This window comes from Pseudopodoces humilis, chromosome 9 (assembly GCF_049639895.1).
Source record: "Pseudopodoces humilis isolate 2021_Gansu_Grassland_sample_001 chromosome 9, ASM4963989v1, whole genome shotgun sequence".
In the NCBI taxonomy this organism is placed as follows: Eukaryota; Metazoa; Chordata; class Aves; order Passeriformes; family Paridae; genus Pseudopodoces; species Pseudopodoces humilis.
The window spans coordinates 15,729,024-15,755,146 of record NC_142208.1 but is presented as its reverse complement, the minus strand read 5'-3'; the positions used below and the strand labels follow the sequence as shown (position 1 = coordinate 15,755,146).

Here is a 26,123-nt window from a genome sequence, read left to right as displayed (position 1 = left end):
TGAGTGAGTCGAGCTACACCACATGAAAAAGACTTTTTTCTTCCTAGACTTGCCATCCCATCGAACAGCAAGAGGTTTTATTATTTAATATTACTCAATTTCTGTTAAATAAACAGCTTTTTCCACTTCTCTCCAAGGAATTTTTTTTCCTTTTCCCGGACCAGTTGGTGGGGAGGGGCATTTCCCTGGGGAAATCCCCATTTGGAGTTTTCCTTCCAAATTTGCCCTAAACTAGGACATCTTCAGATTCAGAGGCCTAGATTCCATCCGAGGCACAGGCAAATGCTACAAAGCTTTGTATCTACTTCTGCTATCTGTCTTAGCAATTTCATCTTCCTTTCTCCTCCAAAACTTGTTTTTTCCTTCTAACCTTCTCGCATTCCTCATGCCACACTTGCCCATCCTCACTGGTCATCTGTGCATTCCCTAGCATTTCTCTTTTGGCAACACAAGGTGACAGATGCAATACCCTCCTGACACGCTATTTTCTGTTTCATTAGCACCCAAAAACCTAGTAGCACCTAAGCACATCTGCCATTTCTATGGACCCCATTCATACCCTCAAATCAGACTGAGATTAGCTCAGTTTGTTGGAGCATGACATTAGCAAGGTTGTAATCCCTGTATAGGTCACTCACTTAAGAGCTGGATGCAATGATCCTTGTGGGTGCCTTCCAACTCAGTATTTCGTGTTTCTGCAATCCTTTTTCAACAGCCATAGTTCCCACAATCCTAGAAGCTTCAGCTTCCATCTCTTTTAACCATCAATCTGTATGCTGGCCTGCTCCAGCTCACAGCTCTGGGATGTCCCAGTACAGGAGCTCCCTCCTCTCCGCTCCATACACAAACTGCAGAGTCTAGGCTATAGCACAGCTTCTCACTTCTGGTGCTGCTCCAGTGCTGACCATACCACAGGCATGGATCTGCAATCCAGGGGAGACATCAGGCTCAGGCCCAGGCTCACACATACCCAGTGGTGCTGGCACCCTCAGCATTTCTAACTAGTCCTACAAAGTCTTAAACATGCTAAAGATATAGCTGTTCACTTGACATTGCATCTCTAGGTTAATTCTCATGGGAACACAGAGCATTCTAGGTGTAATGCCAATATCAGTAACCACATACTACATCTATGTTGTATATATGCTTCTATTCGAGAGTCAAGACTATAGTAACAGATATGCATTTTTGCAATAGTTTATAGTCACTATCTATATTAAAAAAAGACCCCAGCTGCCATACCAAGACTCTCTACAGCAAAAACAAACCTACTACACTGCTCAGCTAAGTTACCAATTCTTATCCACCTACTGAAAAAAAAGTGATACTACTTTTTCCCTGGAAAGCAAATTAAGGAATTGTGGTAAAGACTAAAACTACAGCAAAGAAATGCTGCAAACATTGCATGTCCTAGCCCCTCAAAAGACCCCATGCTTCCACCATCTTCTGATACAAATTTATGTGACAAAGCGCTAAAGCTGACTTGCTCTATTTACAAACACTTTAAATACTGTTACCGTTAGCTGAAAATTAAGATGGAAGTTTTCCAAGGCAAAGGTAATGTGTGTTATATACTTTGAAAATACACAGTGTAGTTTAATAAATGTTTATCACTACTTTCTTGCTGGAAAGAAGAAATAAAATGAAGAAAAGTACAAAAGCCAAAGAGAATCCAATTTTCTCTTTTTCCAATTAGCATACCTGTGTTGGGAAAGTCTTTTGATAAAGCCAGTTGCCAACCAGCACAAGTTATTTCATTGTGATGAGCAACATGATGTGGTGTGATAACAACAGCTCAGAAGGCTGAGAAACTGCACTTGGTAAAAATTAATAGCAGCTGTTAAGAGTAGAATCTTCACAGATATACAGACATCACAGATCTCTGTATGCAATGAACTTTCCTGAGATAAAGCTTCTCTTTAGAAGAGGTAAGCCCTGCTGTGCAAAGCACTGACCATGCAAATTCACGCAACAGCTCTTCTACACAGAAATAAACTCCTTTAGAAAACGTAGCTTTTTACTGAAACTAACTTTTGGGTCTCCTTCTGACAGCTGACATCTTTCTCCAAAGCAATGCTTTCTCCACAGCAGAATGTCCAATATCTGTAAACTACCTTAGATCTCATAGTAACAGAAGAAAAACATTACACTTGACTCTTTAAACAGTGCAATCAGGAAGCACTCATACAGAAACTGCCCCATCAAACATCACAACTGGGTGGCAACTGGTTTGTAATCTCTGGCACAGGGCCCTCCAGTCCCAGAACCATTCAGAAAAATAGCAGCTGGCACACAAAGATCAGAAATGTCAATATTGATTAAAATTACATTCCAATGTCAAAATTTTAAAGCCATATGAAATTTTCAGACTGCTGGACCTTGGGGGAAAAGAAGCAAAGCTAGTTTTCCAAAAAGGTTTCTGATCTCCTGGAAAATACAAATTGGTAATGCTGTAAAAGCCAACACTGCAGCAAGAATGAAGTCTGCCTGTTGCAGGTGCTCTCAACCTCAGCAGACACAGTCCCTCCTTTTCTTACAAACCCTCTGAGTGCAAAGGCTCAGGGAGAGCAGGGCTTACCTCGAATTCTTAACAGGGTGACACACTTCACTGGAGTTAGAAGCAGACTAATATGGTAGAGGTAATCTTATAACTGCCTGGCTCTTGGAAGGGCCAGGGGGCTCTGATGAATGTATTTATTGCTGTAATCTTGAGCCAAACGCCTAAGGGTGACTGCTATTTCAAATCCTCTAAAGCCTAAGAAAACAGATAATCCATTGTTTAAAGATTTTAACTAAAAAAGACCAAGGTTGCAAAGCCTCAGGCAGAAAGAACAATGAAACACTAGACAAGAGAACACTCTGCATTAGTTTGCTGCCCACATACTGCTGTGCTTTGCACACTATACAAGAAATAGCAGCAACTGGACCTTTATACTAAGAAAGCTTTTACTGAAGAAGGAAAAGGGGATTCCTCTGCCCAGTCTTATAGCTACCTGCTCCCAGATGCACTATACACCAAAGGTTTTAAGCCCAGCGGTGATTAGTTATACCCAATATGAGCTACATTAAATAGGCACAGAATTTTTACAGCACATGGCACTGCCAATGAGGCCCCCTTTCATAAAAGGCCTCAAGCTGAATACTTAATATTGTACCACTCAAAAAAGTCAGTAGTTATGTACCACCTCTGCAGCTAGTACATTTAAAGCATGACTATGCTGTGCTAGCAGTGTAATGGCAATGCTGACCTCCTGCAAGAAGCTTGCCAAGCCAAAAAAATGCATTGTATGACTTGCTCCCCAGGAGAGAGACAAAATATCTGAGCAACTGTGACAGGGGAAAACATATTACACTCACTGCTCTCAAGTACTGCTTCCTAGAATTTGTCATTTACAAAACAAATAATAATTGACAAACATTTCTAAGAATTTTTGTGTGACACTTTCTCATCACTGTTTAAGATGATCTTGGGTGACAGTGATAGGACAAAGAATCTTTTGCACCAGTATTACCACCTCAAAGCTAGATTCAGATCAGTATTAGTCAAAACTCATTTCTACTTTTTTCTTGTAGTCCACACTGATTTCTGTAGTCTCAGTGAAGCCAGCCTTACAAGCAGAAAAAAGGGATAAGAAGTCTCCTCACATTCACAGGATGAATTCCACTGCAGTAGCCAGCTTGTTCCCATAACTTTCCATGAAAAAAACCCCTCAACTCACATTTCTTTCTGCATCTCCCTTCTTTTCCTTCAACACAGATGGAATCAAGCTAGGTAAGATTTTCTAAAAAGTATTACTTAAGGATAATTAATTTTAGGAAATTTAAATTTTAAGACTTGAGTGTTATATCCTAATGTCTGTGCATAGAAGGTCATTCCTATTTCACATGGCTGAGAGCTCCCTCATGTTATTCTGGCTATCACGAAAGTCCTGGCATTTGTGCTCACAAGCACTGCAACCACTTCCCCAGCTCTGTCAGCAGATTCATCTTGGAAGTGAATTGTGGAAGATTCTTCAGTGGAAGACACCAGTGGTAAAACGTCATGACTGCAAATGAGGATGGAACTCCACAGAGCCCCAGGAAAAGTTACAGTATCCCAACAGAGAGCAGCTAGCAGAGACTGTGTAACACCAGTGTGAAAGAGTTGTGAAGACAGGACAAACTGAGCAGCGCTCTCCACACTCATTTTCAGGCTTGCTGTTACCCATCCCATCCTGGAAGATGAAGCATGAGGTTTCTAAATCACTAACCCATGAAGACCGAACAACATCTGTACACCCACCAAATGCTCTCTCCAGATAAAGCCTAACAACAGAGAAAACCAGAATTTTGTATTTGTGGTTTACACCCTAGAGCTGTATGATGATGTGTTTGGCTGAATTTTTATTATTTCTTAAGTTGGCTCATTTTTAGAAGTACCCAGATACTTTAAGACTAAAGTGTTTGCAGACATACCCTTCAAAAACAACCCTGCTTCCAATGCAGACACTGTATCAATTTCCACTGCCCTGTCTCCCAGCACTGCCTGGAGCTGATCCTCACCCTTGCACAGGATGTATTTCAGGAAGATATAATTGCAGGAAGGGGAAGGGGCCAGAGCACTCCCAACAATTTCAGTCCTCAAAGATCTGTCCAGAATAGTATCATGGGACAGACTGCCTGTGCAAGGGTGCTAAGAGAAATTCTTGAGGAAAACACAGAAACATTGATTTTGTTTGGGTGATTTGTTCTTTCTTTGGTTTGGGTTTGTTTATTGTTGTGGTATTTTATTTTTTTTTAACAAGATATGGAAAAACCAAGCCCAAGAACAATTCCATAGAAACATAGCTAGTGTTCTGACATAATGTGTCACATCTTTCTGGTAAACTGCACAGGACCATAAAGATAATGCAGTACTGCTCATCAGAGAAGCTGGGAAGTCCTGGGGTAGATGCAAATGAAGTGCAGAACCTGTGAACTCAGGACTGGTCTGCACCTTGATCAAAATTACTACTTTGCTCTTCCCCAGGGCCCATTTTCTTCAGAAACTACTACTGCTATTACTTCTTCAATCCCCTTACAAGAAATCAGCAAAATAAAAATTAATCCAGTGTCCAATTAGAAGTGGAAAAGAACAGGCAGCAATGAAGGACTGCAGTTCCTGGCTCTCAGTCTGCTGGGCATGCAGTTTGGTTGTTATCATGCTGCTTGTTTCAGAGCTTCTCATGAGTGCTGTTAGTTAAGGCTAGCCTAGATTTTAAAACTTTGCAGGACTGATACAGAGAGAAGTAGCACAAGACTCCTCTTCTTCTTACCCCAAGTGAAACTGAACTGAGGTGACACATCTGGCACATCTTTAGGTGGTGACTCCTCTCCTCCAAAGACAGGGGCCCTGGCATGCCATCAATTCATCTTATCCTCAAGGTACTCTGCTGTGGTGTGCAACTACAAGAGCATTTGAGCCTGACTGGGTTTCTTAGTGATAAGTTACATTTTCCCTTCTGGAGAATGATAACATAGCAAAAAAGGAGGTTGGTTTTGTTCTGTTATTTTAATTTCCACGTGAGTTTCCTGATCCTCCTTGCTGAGCTCTCGCGCTAATACAGAAAAGTGCCACTATAGGATTGGATTGCTTTCCTCAGCAGTAGTATCAGTTTAAATGCAAACCAAGAAGAGTATGTTCAAAGGGCATCTTCACCCTGTTTTCATTTAGCAACAGGAAAATACTAGGACTAACATAAAAATAATTATATCATAGCTCTACTACACACAAGAGAGTTAACAACCTCAGAGAAACATTATGTTCAACACCAACTGCAATTATGACAATTCCTGAACACCAGTTTACTCTTAACCTGCCCACATACACAACACAAGACCAAAAAGAACTTTCCAGCTCTGCCTGCTACCACAGGCACTGTAGCATCATGTGTAGTTAGTGAGGAATCTGGATTTATAAGTAATGCTGGGAAAGGCAAACATCAATATTTTGTTTGAGGCAAAGCAAGTTTTCCTGCAGAAAGCTTTGTGTTTGTATGTTTACATGGACTTGGGCCATGGAAACACACCCTGTTCCATGCACAGTTACAGGATACCAAAACATAGATGCGAGCACATGATAACAGCACACTTTCACGGTAGCCTTGACTCAGGAAAGTAGGCTCATTCACATCATGCTTTGATACAAGTGACCAGATCAGAAAAAGAAACATAAAGGAAAGATATGGATGTAGGTCTCCAGACAAAACTAAGTCAGGAGACAGTGACAGATCTCTTCTTATGAGGAAGATGATTATGACTCAGCCATAAGTAAAGCACGTGCATTTTGAGCTTCGGTATCACTGAGTGAATTCAGGCATTTAATTAAAAATAAAACCAATGAAATTACAAGTAACAAATTAAATACATTATTTGTAACCAAAATGGGGGGCAGAGGAAAGCTGAATGTTTCAAAGCTGTTCTGGACAATAGATCAGACATGGAGACTAGCAATTTATGCCAGGCTTCAATGCTGAAATGAATCTGCCTCTTTACAACTGCTGGGGTGGGCCAGGATGCCACTTTATCCCACTGAAAAAGCAGGTTTAACACTACAATAGCTCACAGCATTCTCCTGAAAGTGGATTCATATAGCTGATGAAACAGGGAGCTGCAGCAGTCCTCACACACAGACACTCTCTGTTGATCGATGCAAGGTCTACACTAGTTTCTGTCTGCTTTTTTTAATACCTCTGCAGCCCTCAACAACTGGAGGACAAGCAGTTTGCCAACAGTTTGGTGATAATGCTTTCTGTTCTATGGCTCCATTGCTGAGACAAAGGATGTCACTTCAAAGACATCGCTATACTTTAAGCTGACCTACACACAAGTGATACCCAGAAAAGAAACACAAACAAAACATGAGTGATAACAGATTCAATAGGATGACATTTTAAGGGGTCAGGGAAAACACGAAATTTTTCTCCAATGAAATTTCTGCCTTTTATTAGGTTGCACAAGAGTTCCCAGTCTTGCTGTGCTCCTTGTTCATCTTGGGCCATTAAATATTAAGAGGTATTCAGCTTGCTGTGAAATTACATTATTCATCTCAGTCATGCAATGTGGTCACTGTGCTGGGCCACTCCAAACCTGACCTTACCATTTGTTCAAAGTTAAGCTTCCAGTAGTGCAAAACATGGACTGTGCAGGAAAGAAACTGGTCTCTTTACAGAAAAAAAATCATAGGCCATTACCTGACACGTTGACATTCTCTTTGCTTAGAGTCAACTATAACATCTGCAGCTAGATTTTGAATCAAAGACACACCCAGGATTTGGTTGGACTTCTCTGGGACAGGCATGGCTGTCCAAGACCACAGTAAGGTCCTGGATGCAACTTACAATGGAACCCTGGCTGTTGAACAACTTAACCACAGAGGCAAGGGCAAAGACAATGGACAGCTGCAGAACAAGCCATAACAGTCAGCACTTGCAAAAGCTTTCAGAATAAAGCATGAGTGGCACAGAATCCACACATCAGCATTAGCTTAAAAAGAAAAATGTACAGAAAAGAATGTTCTAAATATGGGAAAGGTACTTAAGATCAGAAGAGACAATTTTACATAATTAATGGTGAAGATACTAAAAATGCTACACTGAAAAGCAGTCCAGGATTAGGAGCAACTTTGTCACTCTGGAAGGTGTTCAACTCAGCTTCTGCTCAGATACTTATGCTGCTGACATTCTCTACATCTGGAATGACATCCTCAGTTTTTAATATATTAAAAAAAAATTAAAAAATATATTAAAAAAAAACAAAACAAAAAACAAAAAACCTTCCAGCGAGTGATTCACCTCAACAAATGTGGACATCTACTTTAGGGTAGATTTAGAAATGAACAGTGCCCTAGCATACCCTTAACATAAAGGGAATTTAAAGTGCCTGGCTCAGATGTGGACAATTGAGCTGTATTCTTCACATTAATCAGATGAGTCCAACTCTCATCATCCAAGAGAAGCCAGATCTGACTGCTTTAAAGCCCTTTGTGATACAAAATTTTCCATTCATTCTTAAGCACCAGTAAGGGCTAGGGAACAAATGCAAAGTCATTCAGTAAGAGATTCTTAAAACAAAAATAGACATTTGTAAATGTTCTGTGGTTCTTCTAACCTTTCTGAAGTAAATCTCAAGTTTCTCAGCTTTTCTAAATTGAGTTCTACTACTCACAACATAGCACAGCTAAGGCAAATCATTCCACCATTTCCTTTGAGGAATTAATACCAAAGTGATTGAAAAATGTAAGAGTTAAGAACTGCTGAAGAGCTCTAAAAACCCACGTGCAAGCTCTGATTTTACTTCAGAAGTACTGCCAAGTAAATTAGCATTAATTAGAGACAAGCTTAAAGACCAATAAAATATTAGGCTAATGGAATAATCTGGAACTGTAAAATGAAATGCGATCAAAGGAAAACAAGTTGCTCCATCACATAATCTAATGGTCCTGACACAGGAGCCTCCCAACACAAACCACTCAGAGGAGTGCAATATTCTTGGAGAGTCCCTAATGTGGAACTGAAGGATTTAGGAGAATGAAGAAACAAAGAGAAGAGTAAGGACAGGGTGCTGGGGTTGTATGCTTTCAAAGAGACTGACCAGATGGCAGACCAGAACTGCAAAAAGAGATTAAGGGGGGATAAAATTGTCATTTTGCTGTCCCTCTTTCCTCCTTCCCTCTTGCATCAGTTATGACAACGCGTCTCCCAATCTAACAACTGAATACAGAGAAAAAACATACATCAATAAATAAAAGCAGCAGTGATCTCTGACTCTAGAGAGGGCTATGCCTTGGTGTGCCATCTAACACATGCAGCTTTATGACCTTTTCTCTCTCCCACTGTGGAAACCCTTCCTGAGGTGGCATCCTCCTCTTGTGAGCTACTGTACAAGGATGGGAAGGTAGGAGAGGAGGGGACAGACCCTGCTGTCTCTTGCTTTACAGAGAATGCCCTGGACAATCTTTTCTACTAATGGAAGTATTTCTAAAGGGAAAAAAAAAAAAAAAAAAAAAAAAATTTCAGAATAATGCACTACAGTTTTGAGAGAAAACCGATCAGGCTAGTGCAGTACAACTGTATCCCACACTCCCTCACTTCCACTCCACACTCAAAATGCTGTAGATGTTAAGTGCAGTGTGGGACATGCAAAGCACAGGGACCACCAGCACTAGGATCTGCACAAGTTTTGTACACTGAGCAAAGGACAAAACATATCTCTCCTTTTTCAACTTCCTTTGACTTTGGAGAAAAAAATATGAACGTTGGTAGCTGAACAGTTACTTGCAATGCATAACTTCATAATTTCTATTTAATGACAAATATAAAATTCACTTAATGGAAAGAAGATGGCATTATCATAGACTAAGCTAAGGTGGTAACATTCAGCTTGAGAAGAGCTGAAAGCACTGTTGATACTCCACATCTGCAACCCCAGCAGGAAGAATAGCTGTGGTTACACACAGCTACAAACACATTTGGGAGAGACAGGTACTTACAAACACCTTCTTGGTGCTGCTAGTACATAAGCAAGTGCTGCATGAAGCTGTCCTTCCTTATTTTGTACTATTCATTTTACTTGACAAATTTAATAGCACACTGAGTCTGTATGGAGAAAATGTGCCCACCCTTCTCCTTGTCTGAAGACTTCGGGCAGCTTTAAAAAACAAGCAAACAGCAAATCCCACTTCTGTGAAAACAGATCTTGTTACACTGCCCAGCATAAGCCACAAATATTTTGAGCTCCAAACTGCACTTACAATCTTACCAAAACCCTCACATTCACTGCTAAATCAGTTAGCTTACTAAAAATATTAGAGCAGGCAAGAACGTGATGGAGGGTGTCTTCCTGTTGCAGAAGATTAATTCATCACTCTTGTCTAGAGAGTTCTACTGCATTTCTAACAGAGCACATATGGATTGAGTCTAGTGATCTATATAATTTCCTTTCAGCATATGAGTCTATATCGAAAACAGTTCCCAAACAGCAACTGCTAGAGGACAAAGACCTTTAAATATCACTATACAGGAAGAACAGGTAGTGCTCTCATCTGTACACTCCACCAAATCTTTCAGTGGTGATTTAAGACAACTGTGCTCCACAGCTCTACTGGAGATTCCTGCTTCCAGAGCAGGATCAGCAAAGCAAAAGGTCTGTCTGTACCTTCACTGCTGTGCCACACAGCCTGCCATCTCCAGCAGCTGAAGCAGAGGCACATGGTCCCATCTGATTTTACTGTAGTGGGAAAATTACCAGTGTAAAGGCAGAGAAAGAAAAGAAAAACAAAACCCAGACTTTGAGACTTTCAGAGCTGATGTCAGAACACCCAGAGATCAGGCAGGAGCTGCACCAGCGCATGGTGCCTGCAGACTGTGCTGTCACAGGCCAGAGGTGAAGTGCCTCAGCACAGGCATAATGAAATGCAGTTTCACCTCTTTGCATTATGTTCAATTAACCAAAGCAACTGTGTTCATCAAAGTCACAGGGAATTTTCTAAAGACAGCTAATGTTGTTTTGGGCCTTCTAAAATATGCTCCCAGTACTTGCCTTCCATCACTCCTGTGCTGCTCAAAGCCTGTCATCAGAAAACAGCAGCAACTTGGATGTATTTGCCTTGAAACAGAGATTGGAAAGACAGCTAGAAAGGAAAAAAATAAACTCAAAGACCCCTGCATCAGCAAAGCAAGAATAAGACCAGAGAAGCAGAGAGAGCAAACAGGAGCATTCACCCCAATTATCTCCAGAATCCAGGACAAACCCTGCCCCCATTCCCAGTGCCGCCACCACTGACTGTGTCCTGCTGCTGCAGCATCACTGCCTTGCACCCACAAACTCCACTGCAGCTGCCTGTTGAGCTGGAAATTTGATACACTGCAAAGGTTGCTGACAGCCAGAGGCTGCTCCCTTGTCTATAAAATATCCTGTAATAAATTACATTACAGACTGGGGAAAAGGATTCGGAAGAGCGAGAATTAAAACACAACCTTATGAGAGCTAAATGAGACCAATTAAAGGAGATTTGCTACAAGTGCTGAGGGATTTTGACCTGAGCTGTAATCAGGGATAGATATGCATTCCTTTAAAAGAGGAAAATGAGCAAGAGATCATGTGTAAACAACTCTGCCAATTAAAATGAAATGGATTATCTTATCTGTGTAGCTCTGCTCAATCACCACATATTCCAGATATACCACGGAGAGATTTGAGACAGTCATTCCATCCTCTGAAACAAGGCTCAGTGATAGGGAGATAGGTTGTGGTTCACGACACATTGAAATCTCAGCTGCATTTGGTTACTTCCCCTTCCCCCATTTTTTTAAAAACAAGCATGGAATTAGAAATGTAAATACAAAAGTAGGTTCACGCTATTTTTACCAGGCCCCTACATGAATTCCGATGCAGATCAGACTGAAGGTTAGGCACAACAGTGAGACATGCTTTATGCAAAATCCATGCAGCAGATCCCATTATCACTGCAATCCTAGATGCTGCTGGGAGACACAGCTTGTCCAGGCACACACACGTCCTGATAAACAATCGCACGTTACACCATACCTCAAAACACTGACGCTCAATTTTTCTGTATCGCAACCTCATTTTGCTGCCAGATTGGGTCCCCACTCTGAGAAACCATACCCACAAGCAAAAGTCATATCTGCAGCTGGAGCAAAAAATTTGACATGGACAGATGTACCACTACTCCTGCTCTGTGCCCTTGCTCTCAACTCATTCTGAGCTGCATCCTTTTTTGAAAATTCAAGTTCTACATAGTTCACATATGCATGCAAAAATTCAGTTTTACAAAGGGTGAAGAAATACTGTAACAGAAAAAGAGAAGACCCATTAGGAAACCACATTCAAAAAGTTTTGTTCTCCCCTAAACACAGTACCATGTGTTTAGGGGAGAACAAAAACTAAAAGAGCAAACAAAAAGAGGAGTTTGGGATAAGGAAGAAAATTTTAAGAAGAAAGCAGCAACCAGACAAGATAATAACTGTAAGAGATATGTACTTGTCACAGCTGCTGACAGCCAGAAAGGTTTTAGACCATTTTATGGTGCTTGCCAGATTTAAGCACTGAGATTTTCCAGTGGCTCAAAACTGGTTTACCGGAGTCAGGCTGTTTTTGGAACCAACAATCTCAACACACCACAATCACTTTTGTGCAGGGTGAAGAACCAACTAAAATGCCTTTCCATGTCCATTCTGTCAGCAGATCAGTGATCTCAGTGCCATGAAAACAGCTGCACTGAGAAGTCAAACGCAGAAACACCGCACAAATCCAACTGGGGACGGAGCACCTCAGGTGTCTGTGCAGCAGCTCTACAGGGCTTGGCTTTGGGATGACTGTGCAGGTGCAGAGCCAGCTCACATAGGCAACGTCAGCACGTGTGGGCACCCAGGCCGACAAACTCTTGGGGCTGATGCTAAGCTTCTTTTTTCTGTCTTTTTGGGTATTTTTGTACATGATGTGTCCCTCCATATTACCATCATCTAAAATTTCCCAGCCCAATTACCACAGATAACTGACTGCACGTAACCCGAACAATTCATCAAAAGTTTCTAGCTTACCTCTGCCACGAAGGACAAAGTTACATTTCCTAATGAGAAACGCACATACAATTAACAACTCTGAATACTTCTCTGGCAAAATTGGTCACAAAGGATCCCAGTGCGGAGTAGCATAACTTGTGGCTGAATTCAGATGCGTGACATTTGCTCACTTCTAATTCAGGCAACACGGTTTACTCACTCTTGCATAAGCAAACAGTCTCATGCTTTTATTTACCACTTCACCTCTGCAAAAATCTTTTAACAACTAAAATATGATGGGAAATGCTACAGGAACGATTCCTCACGTTCCATCAGCTTTCTTTACGCAATTTTTGTTGTGTCTTTATAGTACCACAGCTGTACCCATGGTTGGCCTTCTGTGAGCGCAGCCCCCAGACAGCAGCGTGTGCAGCACAGGCGGTGCAGCCGCAGCCTCACCACGGGGACAGGAGCATCCCTTGCCCCGGTGCACGCCGACTACTTCGGCGCCGGTCCCGCCGTAGTCGGCAACCTCTCCGCCCGCAACACGACGCCGTGGGATAAACAAAGCTGTAGCGAGGCCGGGAGCGCAGCTCCGGCCCCGGGCCCCGCTCCCCGCCGGCGGCCGGAGCACAGGGGGCTCGGAGGGGCGGCAGCCGCGATGGGGCAAGGGCTGCCGCTCCCAGCCCAGTGTCGGGGGCCCGGCGTCGGCCAAAAGCAGCCAGCCAGGGCTTCGAAACCTTCGGCCCGGGCACGGCCGGCAACGGAGCAGCGTGCTGGGGCACGGGCCCCCCCGGAGCGGGCTCCCGGCGGGGCCCCCCGGCCGCACAGGTGGCTCCGGGACGGGGGGCTGCGCCCTCCGCACCGCCCGCCTCGGCCCGGCCCCCCCGCCTCCTCCTCCCACGCCCCGGCCGCCCCTCACAGACCGCCCCCACCCGTTACCATCGCCCCCCGCCGGGACAACTTCCCCCCGCCCCCCCCGCGCCGCTCGCTCTCCCCCGCCGCCCTCCGAGCCGGACCGGGCCGGCCCGCCGCCACCGCGCTGCCCTCCTCCTCCTCCACCTCACCTGCCGCAAGGAGGCCCCGCCGAGCGGGCAGGACACGGGTCCCGGAGGGAGAGGGGCCGGGCGTCCCCCGGCGCCACAAGCAGCGCTCAGGCCGGTCGCGGCCCGCCGCCTCCGGGGCGCTGCGCGTCCGTCCGCCCGGTGGGGAAGCCGCGGCCGCCGCGCCGCCCGGCCGCCATCTTCCGCGGGGAGGGAGGGACGCGCTGAGGGAGGGGCGCGGGGCCCCGCCCGCCGGGGAGGGTCGGGCCGGGGTCCCGCAGCCCGGCCGCCGCAGCCGCGCCCCGCACGGAAACACGTGGCGGGCGCGGGAGCGGGGACCGGGGGCGGCCGCGGCCCGCTGCTGCCCGGCACGGTCGGGAGGCGTGGGATGCCCAGGAAAGCGGTAGGTAGGGATTGACACTGCTGTGACAGCGCCGGCAGCAGCCTCCCAAGAAACGCCAACACGCACGGTGCAATTTGCTACGTTGAAGAGGTGGAGGAAATTGTAGTAGGAAGCCAGAATGGGATGTGAAGCCACATCACAGAAACATTTATTCTCAGGGGAGGCTGGAGGAACGGACAGTAGTCTGGGAGTGCTATTGCACGGTCCTGATTTTGGATCTGCTGCGGAGGAAGAACACACCGCGCTGCAGAGAGCGAACATTTGGGACAGGTTAACGCTACTGGGTCCTGCAGCAGTCAAAAGCGACAGAAGAGGAGCAAGCAAAGGGAAAGCAAGTGCTCAGGGAATAAAGCCTCATGTTGGCAAAGTACTGCTTCCCATCCTGCTGTCAGGAGATTGCTGGCACCTTGTGAATAATTCTCAGAAAACCCTCCAAAAGGCAATGCAATATGTAGATTTATTGTACAGGAACCTGCTCCTCTATTGAAAAGTTTAAAAAGCTAAAAAGTTATGCTTTACAGACACACTTATAGAGGGCTTTCAATCTTCAGCTAATCAATTTTTACCTGAAGCACTGACCAGGCTTCTGCAAGCCTGTTAAGCCCATGTTAGCAGGTGAATTAAAAAACTGAAGAAAAGCAGACAAAGCTATGAGCAGTCGTATCCTAGCATGTTTCAAAAGCCTGTTCTGCCTCTGGCTGACAGCACCCCACCTCAGCAGAGGTTGATGAGGCAGCTGCTCCCACCACCTGCAGTCGCATCACACAGGTCTGTGCTGCCAAAATACCCATCAGCACATATTTTAACACGTGATTGCATTTCTGTTGAGTTAATCCAAACACATGCCACAGTGCTCACATCAGATTAATATCGTCCCCCTGCCGGCAGCCATCCCAAAGCTAGTCTGGCAGCAACAGGTGATGCCCAGTCTACCACAAACCTTGCACTTTCCAAAACAGCTGATCAAATCTGAGCCAACGAAGGGACGACATGGCAGCTCAGCACTTTATGTCATGTGCTTCTAGCATTTATCATCCTGTACTACATTCTGTGAAATGGGCTTTACCATTTCAAAGTACAATTTGGTGTTCTGGTAGAAAAAAAAAATTTTTTTGGTAGTTTCCATCTCTTCCTCAGTCCAACCTATCTCAGTTACAGTGAGGGAGGGAAATCAGTGACAGGAGGGTATGTTGTACACTACACTTTGCTAAACAGGTGCAAAAGTATCATCTTAAAACTCCATTTAAATGCACCATAGAAGAAACTACCCCAAAATATGCCCCATGTCTCCAAATCCCTCCTCAAACCACCAGCAGAGAGTTCACCTGCTTTCCTTCTCATTTCACTACAAAACTTTCCATCCCACTGTCCTCACTGCCTTTCTAGCTACCTCATGTATAACATCTTCTACTCACTTGCAAGACACCTTTAGCCCCATCTTGCATCTCCATTCTCTTCCCCACACCAACTTCCTCACACTCCAAACCACTGAGTGCTTGGCTTTATGACTGCCATCTTCCAGGTTATCATATTGCTCTGTGCCTACCTCACTTAGCATGTGCTATCCCTGGTAACATTGCACTTCACTGAAGCAATTTCTCTTTCTTAAGGTTTCATAAACCGTCTTTCCCTGGATATTCCATTTAATGGCTCAGGCAGGTTTCTTCCTAAAGGGATAGTTGAAGTAGAAGATTAAATGTCTTGCTGTTTCTGTTGAGGCTCAACCCAGTCTTCATAATAGGTATGGAAGATTTTTACTGATATTCTAACAGATTAGAAAGTGTTAAAACTTGCTAATTTACCATATATAAAAATTTCAGCATTAATACTGTTTTGGAATGAACAAGACTGAAATCTATTTACAATTCTTAAAAACATTTAAGACTATCTGTGCCAAGTTTGGGCCTTTTTTATACAAGAAAAATATGCTGAATCTAAAGCAATGAATTTCAACTGTCACTTTGGTAGAACTTTTTTTGTATAAGTAATTTTTTCAGTTTATTTTGAACTTCTAGACATTTAGTAAGAAACAAACAAACGCTTTCTGGAACAGGAACAACCATAAGGCAGTAGCACTGCTCTAACTACTGATGTAACCTATAGCACGTTCCAATGTAAACAAGCCTCTGAAGCAGAGCCCTGGTGCCATTTTTGCAGGCTGTCCTCTGTTGGTATGAGCACTACTCTTTCCCACAGAAGCATGAAGGAGAAATAAACCATGATGAGACAGTATTTCATTGCAAGTACTGGCCAAATCCCAAGTCTGCCAACACACAGTCATATGATGCATTAACAAAATGGTTTTCTGTGAATAAATGTCATCCTGCCCATCCATTCATGGGTAATTATGGTAAAATGATATAAATTGCCATAGATTAGGCACAACCACCTTTCCACCACCCACCAGTGCTTTAGAGGACCCTCCTATAGCAAAAGAAACTTACAGAATGAGATTTTATTAATTTAATTATATCCATCCTTTCCTTGTAGCCAGTCTGCCTTAAAAATCATGAACATATGTGTTTTTGTTTTCTAATACTTATTAAGTACATAAGAAATTGGCTTAAAATTCTTCAGAGTGCTACACACCAACAAGTTAATTCCTATTCCTTACCAGCAGGCAAAGAGGACATTCTGGCAGGTGAGGGGTTCTCAGGCACTAAGGATCTCAAGGGAAAAATTCATAATCCTCCACTCAAGCTGCTTTAAGTGCCCCCAAAGGATCACCTTTCTCTACTCTTAAATAAATGTATACCAAGCCCAAATAAACAAGCATTCCAGGTGCATTAATCTGCAGTCCCAAACCTTTCAAATTTTCAGGCAAAAGAAATCATCTGTTATGTGTAGCAGCAATACCACCTAGCTGCTCTGCAGCACTGTTCATCAGTCTCTTACAGGGGTTTCTACAGAGGTCAGGCTTATCATCTGCATGGAGAAATGGGAACGCTGAAGCAGAGAGCACACAGCTGGCTTATCTGCAGTCATCCTGCAAAGCCGTAGCAAACCCAATCATTAGTCAAATGATCTGCTTGTTTTTCTACGTTATCAATTGCACATAAATAAGAGAGAACAATTTTCATAATAAAATGGAAAGGATATTGACATTCAGGGTCCAGTTCTTCTCACACTTCCCTCCACATCTCATAGATACTATAAGCATAGGAGCATCCTGCCAGGCCTTTGTGCCACTAGCCCAGCAAGTGAGAGCAGAGTAATTCTAGTTTAAAGGGAAATCTACCTGGGCATAAATAAAAGCTACCAATTACAGGCCTCCCCCTGAGTAATCCACCTATGTATACAATCATGCACGTGCGTAAGTTAGGAGGAAACTTAAAAACCATGCTCAGACACTTGTCTTTGGTAGGAAGATGGCAAAACTTCATCTAATAGGACGAAGAGATTTTAAACAGCTATAGCATACTGGGAAATAAGGTTCTAGGAATATCGCTGTTTGATAGCTCAATACTAGAGCTATTTACAATGCAGGGAAGTACAATTCCAAATCCCTGCTGTCAGCTAAAACATAAGACATAAAACAGGCCCCATATATATGCTACAATAAATATTCTTTACCCAAGTGTTAGTCTGACTATTTTACTTTCAGTAAGCGTTTAAATTACTCTTATCCTGGTTAAAAGAGCTACTGAAAACATGGGAGATCATCACTAATTTTATAATTACCTTCCTAGTGCTTATCGGATCATACTGCAACATTTCTTCAAAGATCATTAAGACAGGATTAATTGCTTCAGGAGAAATCTTACCTGATGAATGCTCCTGCCTCGTATGTCAGAAATGAGAGCAGAATGTCTCTTTGCTCCCGAAATAGCAGGAGCCATTTCTTCTGGGCACGAACAGACTGCCTTCAGTCCCAGTAAAATAGACTATAAAACTCTTACCTTCTCCTTTTAAACACTAAGGACGATTCTTTTCCTCCTGTTTCATCAGGCAGCAAAAGTAATCATCTCTTTAAGCAGCAACAGCTGACACCTATTTACTGGGTAATTGCTGCAGTTAAAGGGGATTAAGCACAATGAACTCGCTTTCGGTGATAAGGCAAAGCCATCCCTCCCCTTTGCGGCGCTTCCCAGACGCACCTGGGAAGAGCTCAGGGGAATGGAGGCCAGCCAGGCCAGCCAAATGGGGGGCACATGCTGGCTAGAGCCCCTTAGCCTTAGTTGCAGTCAGTGCCAAAAGGAGATGCGCGTCCCCCGCGCAGTCACGGCAGTCACTGTGCCAGGGGGTAGCACAGTGGGAAGCCCTGAGCCGGTCTGTCCCACACAGCCGCGCAGGGCAGGGGCTTGGCAGAGGGTGAGGGCAGCACCTGCTGCAGCCTCACGGCTCAGCCACCTGAGCGGAGCAGGTGAGATCTGCAAGGTGGCAAATAACAGAGAAGCGGCAAAGCAGCAAAGGCCTGAGTGGAACAAAGTCTACTTAATAGGGCATATGTGAAATGCTAATAACAAGAGGCAGTATAAAAACAAAACAAATTAAATCCAACTAACTTTTAACTTCTTAAGAAATGATGCTTACAGTGCTGGACCTGACAAGTTCTGTGCCTCTGCAGGAGCATCCCAGCTAGGATACAAAATGCACTAGTTGACAAATAACTACGTGACACAACTCGACATTAGCATGTTTTCATCAGGCAAACCAAATAGCAAAATAGCTTCTCCCACAAGGGGTCTTAAATATTGGTGAAGAAAACAAAGACCAGGAAGGGAAGTAACAGCACAGATTTGCCAAGGATCAGGCTATTGGGAACAAAAGCAGAAATTCCCTATTATCCCTGGTCTGTCAGGGAAATGCCATCAAGGTCATTTCAACAGGTTCTGTCATCCTACTGTTTTTAATGCTAGTATTCTCCCCTCCACCCTTTTAAGGATGGTACCACTTAAACATTACATCTTTAAATAACACAGGGGGAAAAAAGCTCCTCTGTCAATTTTTTCTTATCCCAGTTGGCATCTTATTACCAACTTCATATTATTCCATGGTTTAGGAGAAAAATGTGACAATCCAAACTTTACACTGTTTAAATGTTATTTTATTAAATATCTTCAGTTCAAGGTTTCATTGTAACAAAGCTATGAAGGTTCTACCAACATTCAGACCAAACAAACAAACACTAGCTAACTTTAATTGTTTCTATATCATGCAAAAATTCTGCATCAAATGCCTTCCATTTCCTGTTTAAAATGTGATATTTATAATATATATTATATAGATGCTTACATTAGCCCCATAAGAGAACATTAAGAATGCTAAAGGTGTACAGCTGTGTTTGATAATGGCCATACCAAGCTAAGGTTCTCATTAACTTAAAAGGAAACAAAACAAACAAAAAAAAATCCAAAACAGTTTGTCTCCAAGACTGTGCAAAAACAAAAATACCAACAGTTCTTTTCTTTTAAAATTTTCTCTGAAAGATGCATATACTTAATACAGAGGGTTCTCTTTTTTAACTATTAGTAATCATCAGGTAAAGAGACAAGGAAGATCAGACCGAAAGAAGGCATGCATAATGTTTTGTATTTACCTTTTTTAAATGGCATAGTTGTAATCAGTTTGCTCTGTGGCTTAAAAAAAATTCTGAATGAAATATCAAGGCTTTTTACTTTTCCACTTCACTCACTGGCTTAGAGCTGTTTTAAAAATGTTCTGAAATAATGAAATCTAGTGTTTGCCCTCCCATGGGTTCAATCCCCTCCTCACTCCTCCCCTGGGATAGCAGAGGGAGTAAGAAAAGGGTGTTTGTTCAAACAAACCTGGGAAGTGTGAATGGTCTTTTCCTTCATCAGTGGTTAGCTGATCAAAACCTGGTGTGGGATAGCACCTCTCCAACAAAGGGAACAGAGCTTTGCAGCTATCTTCTGCAAAGGGACAGCTCCACTTTGTGCAACAGCTTTTATTTTCTGCATTTTATTGAATAAGGATTCAAATTCCAAATTGTCTTTCTTCTACAGTCTCCTAAAGGATTGCCACACACTTAGTATGCTGTCAAGTCAATCATTTTAACTTCCTCTAGAGATCAAAAAAATGATTAGGGGTAAATCAGGTAAAAGCCCATTCCAACTTCTGCAAGTGATGCCTTCCCTTGGTCAAGACAAATCCCATCAGGTCTGCCAGAAAGGCTATTTTCTTCTTGGGGCTAGGCTCCCTCCTTGGTAAGGTCAACAAAACACTTCCACATCTCCCACCCAATGAATAAAGAAAGGAACTGAACTCCTTTTGCAGCAAAGAAAAGAAAGGAAGATGAACTGGCCCAAAGGACGAACATCAGATCACGTGCTCATTCCCTTTCCCCTCTGCTTCATGAGGTATCCTCTGACACCCAGAGGCAACATGGGGTGGGGGGTGGCCTGGATTCCTTCAGCTACAGCTTTTGAGGTTCTGATCTGATAGTTTTCTGTTACAACATCACCGTAAAAAATAGAAAAATTACCCAAATAAACACTAGGAAACATGACACTTACAAACATCAGATGGGTTAGTGGTGGGGAGAAGCACCTGGCTGGGGCTACTGGCTCCCACTGCTATTTTACTGGAGACCAACAAATCAAACAGGAGGCCAGGCAACCCCTTTAATTCTACGGGTGCATATATTTCAGTATAAAAAACACACGCTATTTATGCCTCATATAGGAGTGTATGTGCAAGTTTTCATGAAGAACATAACACTAAGGTTTTTGTCTGCTTCCTAAGGAACACGTGTTCTGCAGCACTGTGGATCCCAACTATGCTACTAAAAAGGAAAAAAAATAGAAAATCCCATACAAATACCCTCTTCCTCCAAAATCTCTGCTCTTAATGAAATGTTTTTTTGTTTTGTTAAATTAAATAAGCTGGTTTCAAAACTCCATGTTTGTCCAGGTAGTGGCTGTTTCTAAAACCAGAATCACTAAAGAGCGAGCTTCTATTCAAGTTATATTCACTTAAACCCATTTTTAAATCCCTACTTCCGTCTTTAGTTTTAAATCAACATTCCATTTTTCTTTATTTCTTAAAAAAAAAAAAAGAAAAAAAAAGAAAAAGAAAAGTCTGATTTGGGATCCAGCAGCCGAGCAACCAGGTTTCCATAGCGTTCTTGCTGTGCAGAAATCGAAGAAGAAACAGGCTGAAGTCAGACTGCTGGGCAACAGGAAGAGAAGCACCTCCTCTCCCTTGAACCCCAGTCTTCACACTGGCTCCTCTGGGGTCTCCTTGTCACCTCTCACCGACTGCAGTTGCAGCACAGCCCGAATGCGGTATTATCCACCATCGCTTTGCGGAGCACAGTTCAACCATCCGCTCGCTGTTCAAGCTGCCTCCTTTCTTGCTCTCCCTCTCTCTCTCCTTCACTTTTGCTTTCCCCCTCACTTCATTTCTGAAAGATGTTCCGGCTGCTGCCACTTTCTTAGCCCTGGGGGAAGGGGCATGTTGGATAATCTGTCATTTATTTAGCATTATTCCTGTTTTTTATTATTTTATACAAACAACATGTCCTTTTTTTAGATTTAAAAACACCTTCGTACAGCAGAAACAGACACGATGGATCCATGGAAAACAACAGAAAGGCAGTGCCCGGAGCATCAGATGCATGCAGGGTTTCGTGCATTTGGCTGCTGCCTGTTTGTAATTTGTATTTATTTTTTTAACGTCAAAACAGACATGACCGTTGCTGTCACTCAGGCACTCCAGAGCTGCTTGCTAAGAAGATATTGCCCTCCAGCTGAGTATCTCCACAAGTTGCTGCAGTCAGGAACAGGTGTCCACCCAGAAAGGAGAGGGGAGAACAGGATGGAAGATGGAAGGAAATAAAGCCATACATTAGCTGTACACAATTAAAAAAACAAGTTTTTTACAAGCCAATTATTTGGTGTAGGTAGAAACCCCTAACACAACACAAACTGGGGCTCATGAGGAGACCTCTAAAGATAAGAGGCACTCACTTCCTCTTCCAGGTGGCTGAGTGTGCCAATGAAAATCAACTAATTGCTAAAATGTATTATTGCTTTGGAGCAGCCCTGGGCGCACTCTCTTATAGCCATGACCCAGAAGCTGAAGAAGTTTCCACTGAAGCTTCACTTTCCATTTTGCCTTGAACTGAAAGATAATTCTATTTTTCTTAGGGTTTTTATTTTTCAAATCTTCAGTAATTTTGTCTCTGAACTTTCTTAATATTTAAACAAATGTATGAGCTTTTCTGCAGTTTTGTGAAGTTGCAACCCTAGTGGCTGTTTTTAGCAAAGGTCCTTCCTAGTTAACCTTCATGTGCCAAATTACTGGTTTTGATAAATTTTAAATACGTTTTTTACTTTTGCATCTGTTTAGCATTATCTTGTCAAGAAAGTATAGCCAAACCCTTCTTTCTACCATTTCTTAGTTTGCAAATCTTTGTAGATTCTCCCTTATTAGTATTTTTCCTTCTTGGTTCCCACTCTCTCCTTACTCAGAAGTCCTCTGATTAACATCAAACTTCTTTTCTGGCTGCAGTTTTCTTTTGAGATGATTTACCCAGAACTGAACTCTGCTTTCCAGGTGAGAAGAAACCACTAATTTCTCTTTAAGCATTGTTACTCACCTCATTCATTCTTCATCCTTAGCTTTCACTGCACATGGGATAACACTGCTTCAAAATGATTCAGTACATTCAGATGGGGGCTGCCCACACTGACCCCATTTGTAATTGCTTGTGGGTACACTTCCTTCAGAACCCAGAAATGCATGCAAATACTTCAACTTCTAGTAGCTTACAGGGTATTTTTAAATATTGTTTTAACCAAAATTTTGTGGTTTGGAAATAGCTTCTGCTCTGCAGTTTTCAGAAACCCTCCAGCACATACTTTTGGAGGGCTTCAGCATTTCCACAGCCAAGAAACACACCTCTTACTGCAGCAGAATTTCCACTTCTAAATTTCCTTAGAACTCCTAGGCATAGTCACTGAGCCACACTGACCTTTAATTTAATAATTTCTTCTGCATCTTTTATTGGACAGACATCTCCCTCAACATTTCTGTGATGAAATCCGATGCAAGTTTTTTTTGTTTTACTGCAAAGGCTTTATCCTTCTCACTGCCTTACTCCCTGGAAATTCAGCTGATTTTCCAGCTTTCTTGAAAGCTTCCCTGCTTCTGGTGCCCCCAACTGGCTTTTGCTTTTCAAATTCCATCTGTGACCTCTGCAGCTTGCTTGTGATAGTTCACATTCCTTCCCACTGCCTTCAGTAGGGTTGAATACCTCACAACACTTGAATACAAACTGCTCTTGGCTTAGTCCCAGGTTGTTCACAGAACTAGGACTCAAGTAGCAACTATAATTGAGTGGCTGGTTCATCCTTAAATGACCACATTAAAAAAAGGCTGCCTCCCAGTTGTAGATGTTTGCTGGTCTTGCCCTTAAATAGAAAATATTTAATTAAAAGGTCCCAAGATTAGGAAACTTTGGCCTGTAAAATGAATGTGACATATTTCACATAAAACAAAAGGATGCAGAAGACTTTGTACATCTAATTAAAAGAAGCCACTAAGGCAATAAACCAGAATGCCTCAATGCTGAAGAACTAAATGGATCTGATGTCCTTCAGGAGCAAGCAACAATCATTTCTTCATGAGATATTTTAGAGTCATGTTTCTTCCAATGCTGAATTGTGGCAAATTAACTGGGGGATATTTTAAATCCTCTGATATTATCATTTGTTTAGATTATTTTCCCCTCTGAGTTTTCCCAACATGGTACATTAAATAGCTTTTGTGTATCAGAAAATCAGTGATAAAATTTATATGAATGAACTCTTACTCCTTATGGCACAGATATTGTTCTGTATGGATTCTACAATATCCTTTCTAGAAGATGACATAATAAAAAAAAAAAAAATCCTCTGAAATGACCCCCATGGAAAGGTAGATGTGAAAGGGCCACCCTGTGCACAGCATGAGACACACTTCCATTGTGCTCCGGATTAGCCGTTTGTCCAAGCACAGACCTGAGCGCCTGAGAGGAAGCATAGGTGCTACAAGGACACCTATGCCCAGCTTTCTGGCACATGACCCCCATTTGCCAGGAACAGCAGATAACCATACTAAGTCCAGAGGACAGGACTTAAAGGAACACCATCTACAAGCTGAAGTTTTCAGCCTACAGACAACTAAATATTGTTATCTCACAGCCAGCTAAACAGCCTTGAATGCTGAATTCCCACATACAGCAGCCTCAGCCATGTGTGTGATGTACTCCTGCCCTGAGAAGCCATACCCGTATTTGATCCTCACTGGAGAGGTGCTGCAGGAGCTCCAGAGCAGTGGTAGTGGACATTGAGCCACTTGCCATCTCGGCGGTGCCAGACACGGGTCTCCTCTGACTGCGTGGTGCGGGGCCGGCCTTGGCCGTCGATGTACTGTGTCAGGCGGATGTACGCGATGCAGGCGGCGTCCTCCCCGATGACGTGGACATGGGGGTTCAGGATGGTTGTGTGGATTGGCTTGCTGTTCTTCGACAGTACTTGCAAGACACACAAAACATCAGATTCATTTTACGACTAAGAAGGAACAGCGTCCCACATTCTCCAACGTCTTCTATATTCTACTTACCTTCCACTGGATTCTGGAATGCCAAAAAAATTGCTCCTGCAAATTTTCAGGCAAAATCCAAGCAATTCTTTCCCCTATCACCTGTTGTTCTCCTTAGGAAATGCACACTTACTGCCAGGAGTCCCCAGGCCCCTTTGCCCCCACTTCCTCTACAAAGCATATTCTCCACCTTTTCAATATCAGTACTGCGATCTCTTCAGTTATGGAAAAAGACCTTTCACTTACAGAATATCATTGCAAAGGAGTCATTAATCAGGAGATCTTTAAGCTAGGGCAGCATTAAATATGAACAAACCTCAGAGAAGTGTTAAAATCACTCCCTAATAGGTTGCTGAGAGAGACAAAGTCTCTGCATACTTAAAGAACTACATACTGCCCATACTAAAGACCTTGACTAACCCCCAAAACAAAACAGATTGAACAGCTCAGGAATTAAATTTCAATTATCTCATCCTGTTGAGACATCCAGGAAGGGAGACAAATCCCATAGTATAAATTATAGCATTTCTCCCAACTCTTTCCTGCCCCAGGCTGACAAGGTGACCCTTATGTCTATGTGAAAGGTTCATTCGGTGTTCATCTCAAACTATCGAGGGAAAACTCAAAGTAAAAACATCTTTATGCCTGATCATTCAGTATGTCTACCCCAAACGTACATGTTGATTCCACCAAAATACGATCATTTTTTCCATTTTCATATCAGTAAGAAGTCCAGTGCCTCAAACTTTTAAAGCTCCTGCAGTCCATGCCAGGTAAAAAAATTTCCACCTGGCAGACTGTGTGCCTAGAGTGAAAGCATGTGGGGGACAGAATTGAAATTGTTGCTGATCAGGCTTTTTGGCAAAAGGCTGCTGGCTTTCATGAATGCATCATAACCCAAGCACGATCAAGTTCCTGCTTATTCTGATAACTGGTAAATACAAGGCAAATTTTCCCCCCTAGATGTCACATAAAGGAAGAGTAGAGTCACCAAATCTACCCACTCACAGTTTTCAAAGTAAAACTTATGGAAATCCATTCCTTCAACCAGGTTCCCCAGTGCTTCAGGTTCAAATGAGGTCAAGCCAGGATCACAGATTTTTCTGCAAAGAAAAGCAGTACTGGTTTACAGTTTGCATTTCAGCCCAAGAGTTATTCACACAGTCAATGGTACGCCATTTGACTCACACCCTGTGTCCACCTAATTACATCTCCCTACTCCAAGAAGTTAGTTCATGAAGACTCAGCCCTACTGTAACTCGAGGAGCCAACTAGATGGCATTTCACATGAAATAAACCTCTAGGTTACTGACCTTCCTTTCATTCTCTTTCTGTTCTTCTCGCTGCCCTCCCCTGTACTTTTCTTACAAACCCAGGACATTTTCCTATTGTTGCTCCTGCTGCTATTTAATGCCTGACTTGATATGTATTTAGAGCTCTACTATATCCCTTACTCCTAACTGATGTAGGCTAAGAAGGATAAAACCTTTTACCATTCCTGACTGTATGACATCTCCTCATACTCAGGAGCCAGAGCATCACTTGCACACAAACTGATAAACAACCTGTCAGAAAGCATCTCTACTT

The 26,123-nt window shown here is 42.9% G+C and overlaps 2 protein-coding genes across 19 annotated transcripts in view; both read right to left on the bottom strand.

Annotated features, from left to right (window-relative positions):
• The window catches only part of NDST2 (N-deacetylase and N-sulfotransferase 2), a 136,530-nt gene extending 118,695 nt beyond the window's left edge, over positions 1-17,835 (bottom strand). For 6 of the 7 annotated variants that reach the window (XM_014250323.2, XM_088059542.1, XM_014250320.2 and 3 more), the window contains exon 1: positions 13,610-13,743. The gene's annotated coding sequence lies outside the window, so the exon portion shown is untranslated. Of the gene's footprint in view, positions 1-13,609; positions 13,744-17,752 lie in introns of those variants that run through there. The other variant, XM_088059541.1, reaches the window with a different exon arrangement.
• A 1,178-nt stretch (positions 17,836-19,013) lies between these two features.
• CAMK2G (calcium/calmodulin dependent protein kinase II gamma) overlaps positions 19,014-26,123 on the bottom strand; it is a 119,084-nt gene continuing 111,974 nt past the window's right edge. For all 12 annotated transcript variants that reach the window (XM_014250296.2, XM_014250300.2, XM_014250298.2 and 9 more), the window contains 3 exons: positions 25,545-25,639; positions 24,223-24,468; positions 19,014-21,719 (listed from right to left, as the gene is read on the bottom strand). In XM_014250296.2, the coding sequence (XP_014105771.1) occupies positions 24,236-24,468; positions 25,545-25,639 (328 nt within the window). In that variant the 3' untranslated portion in view covers positions 19,014-21,719; positions 24,223-24,235. The remainder of the gene's footprint in view (positions 21,720-24,222; positions 24,469-25,544; positions 25,640-26,123) is intronic.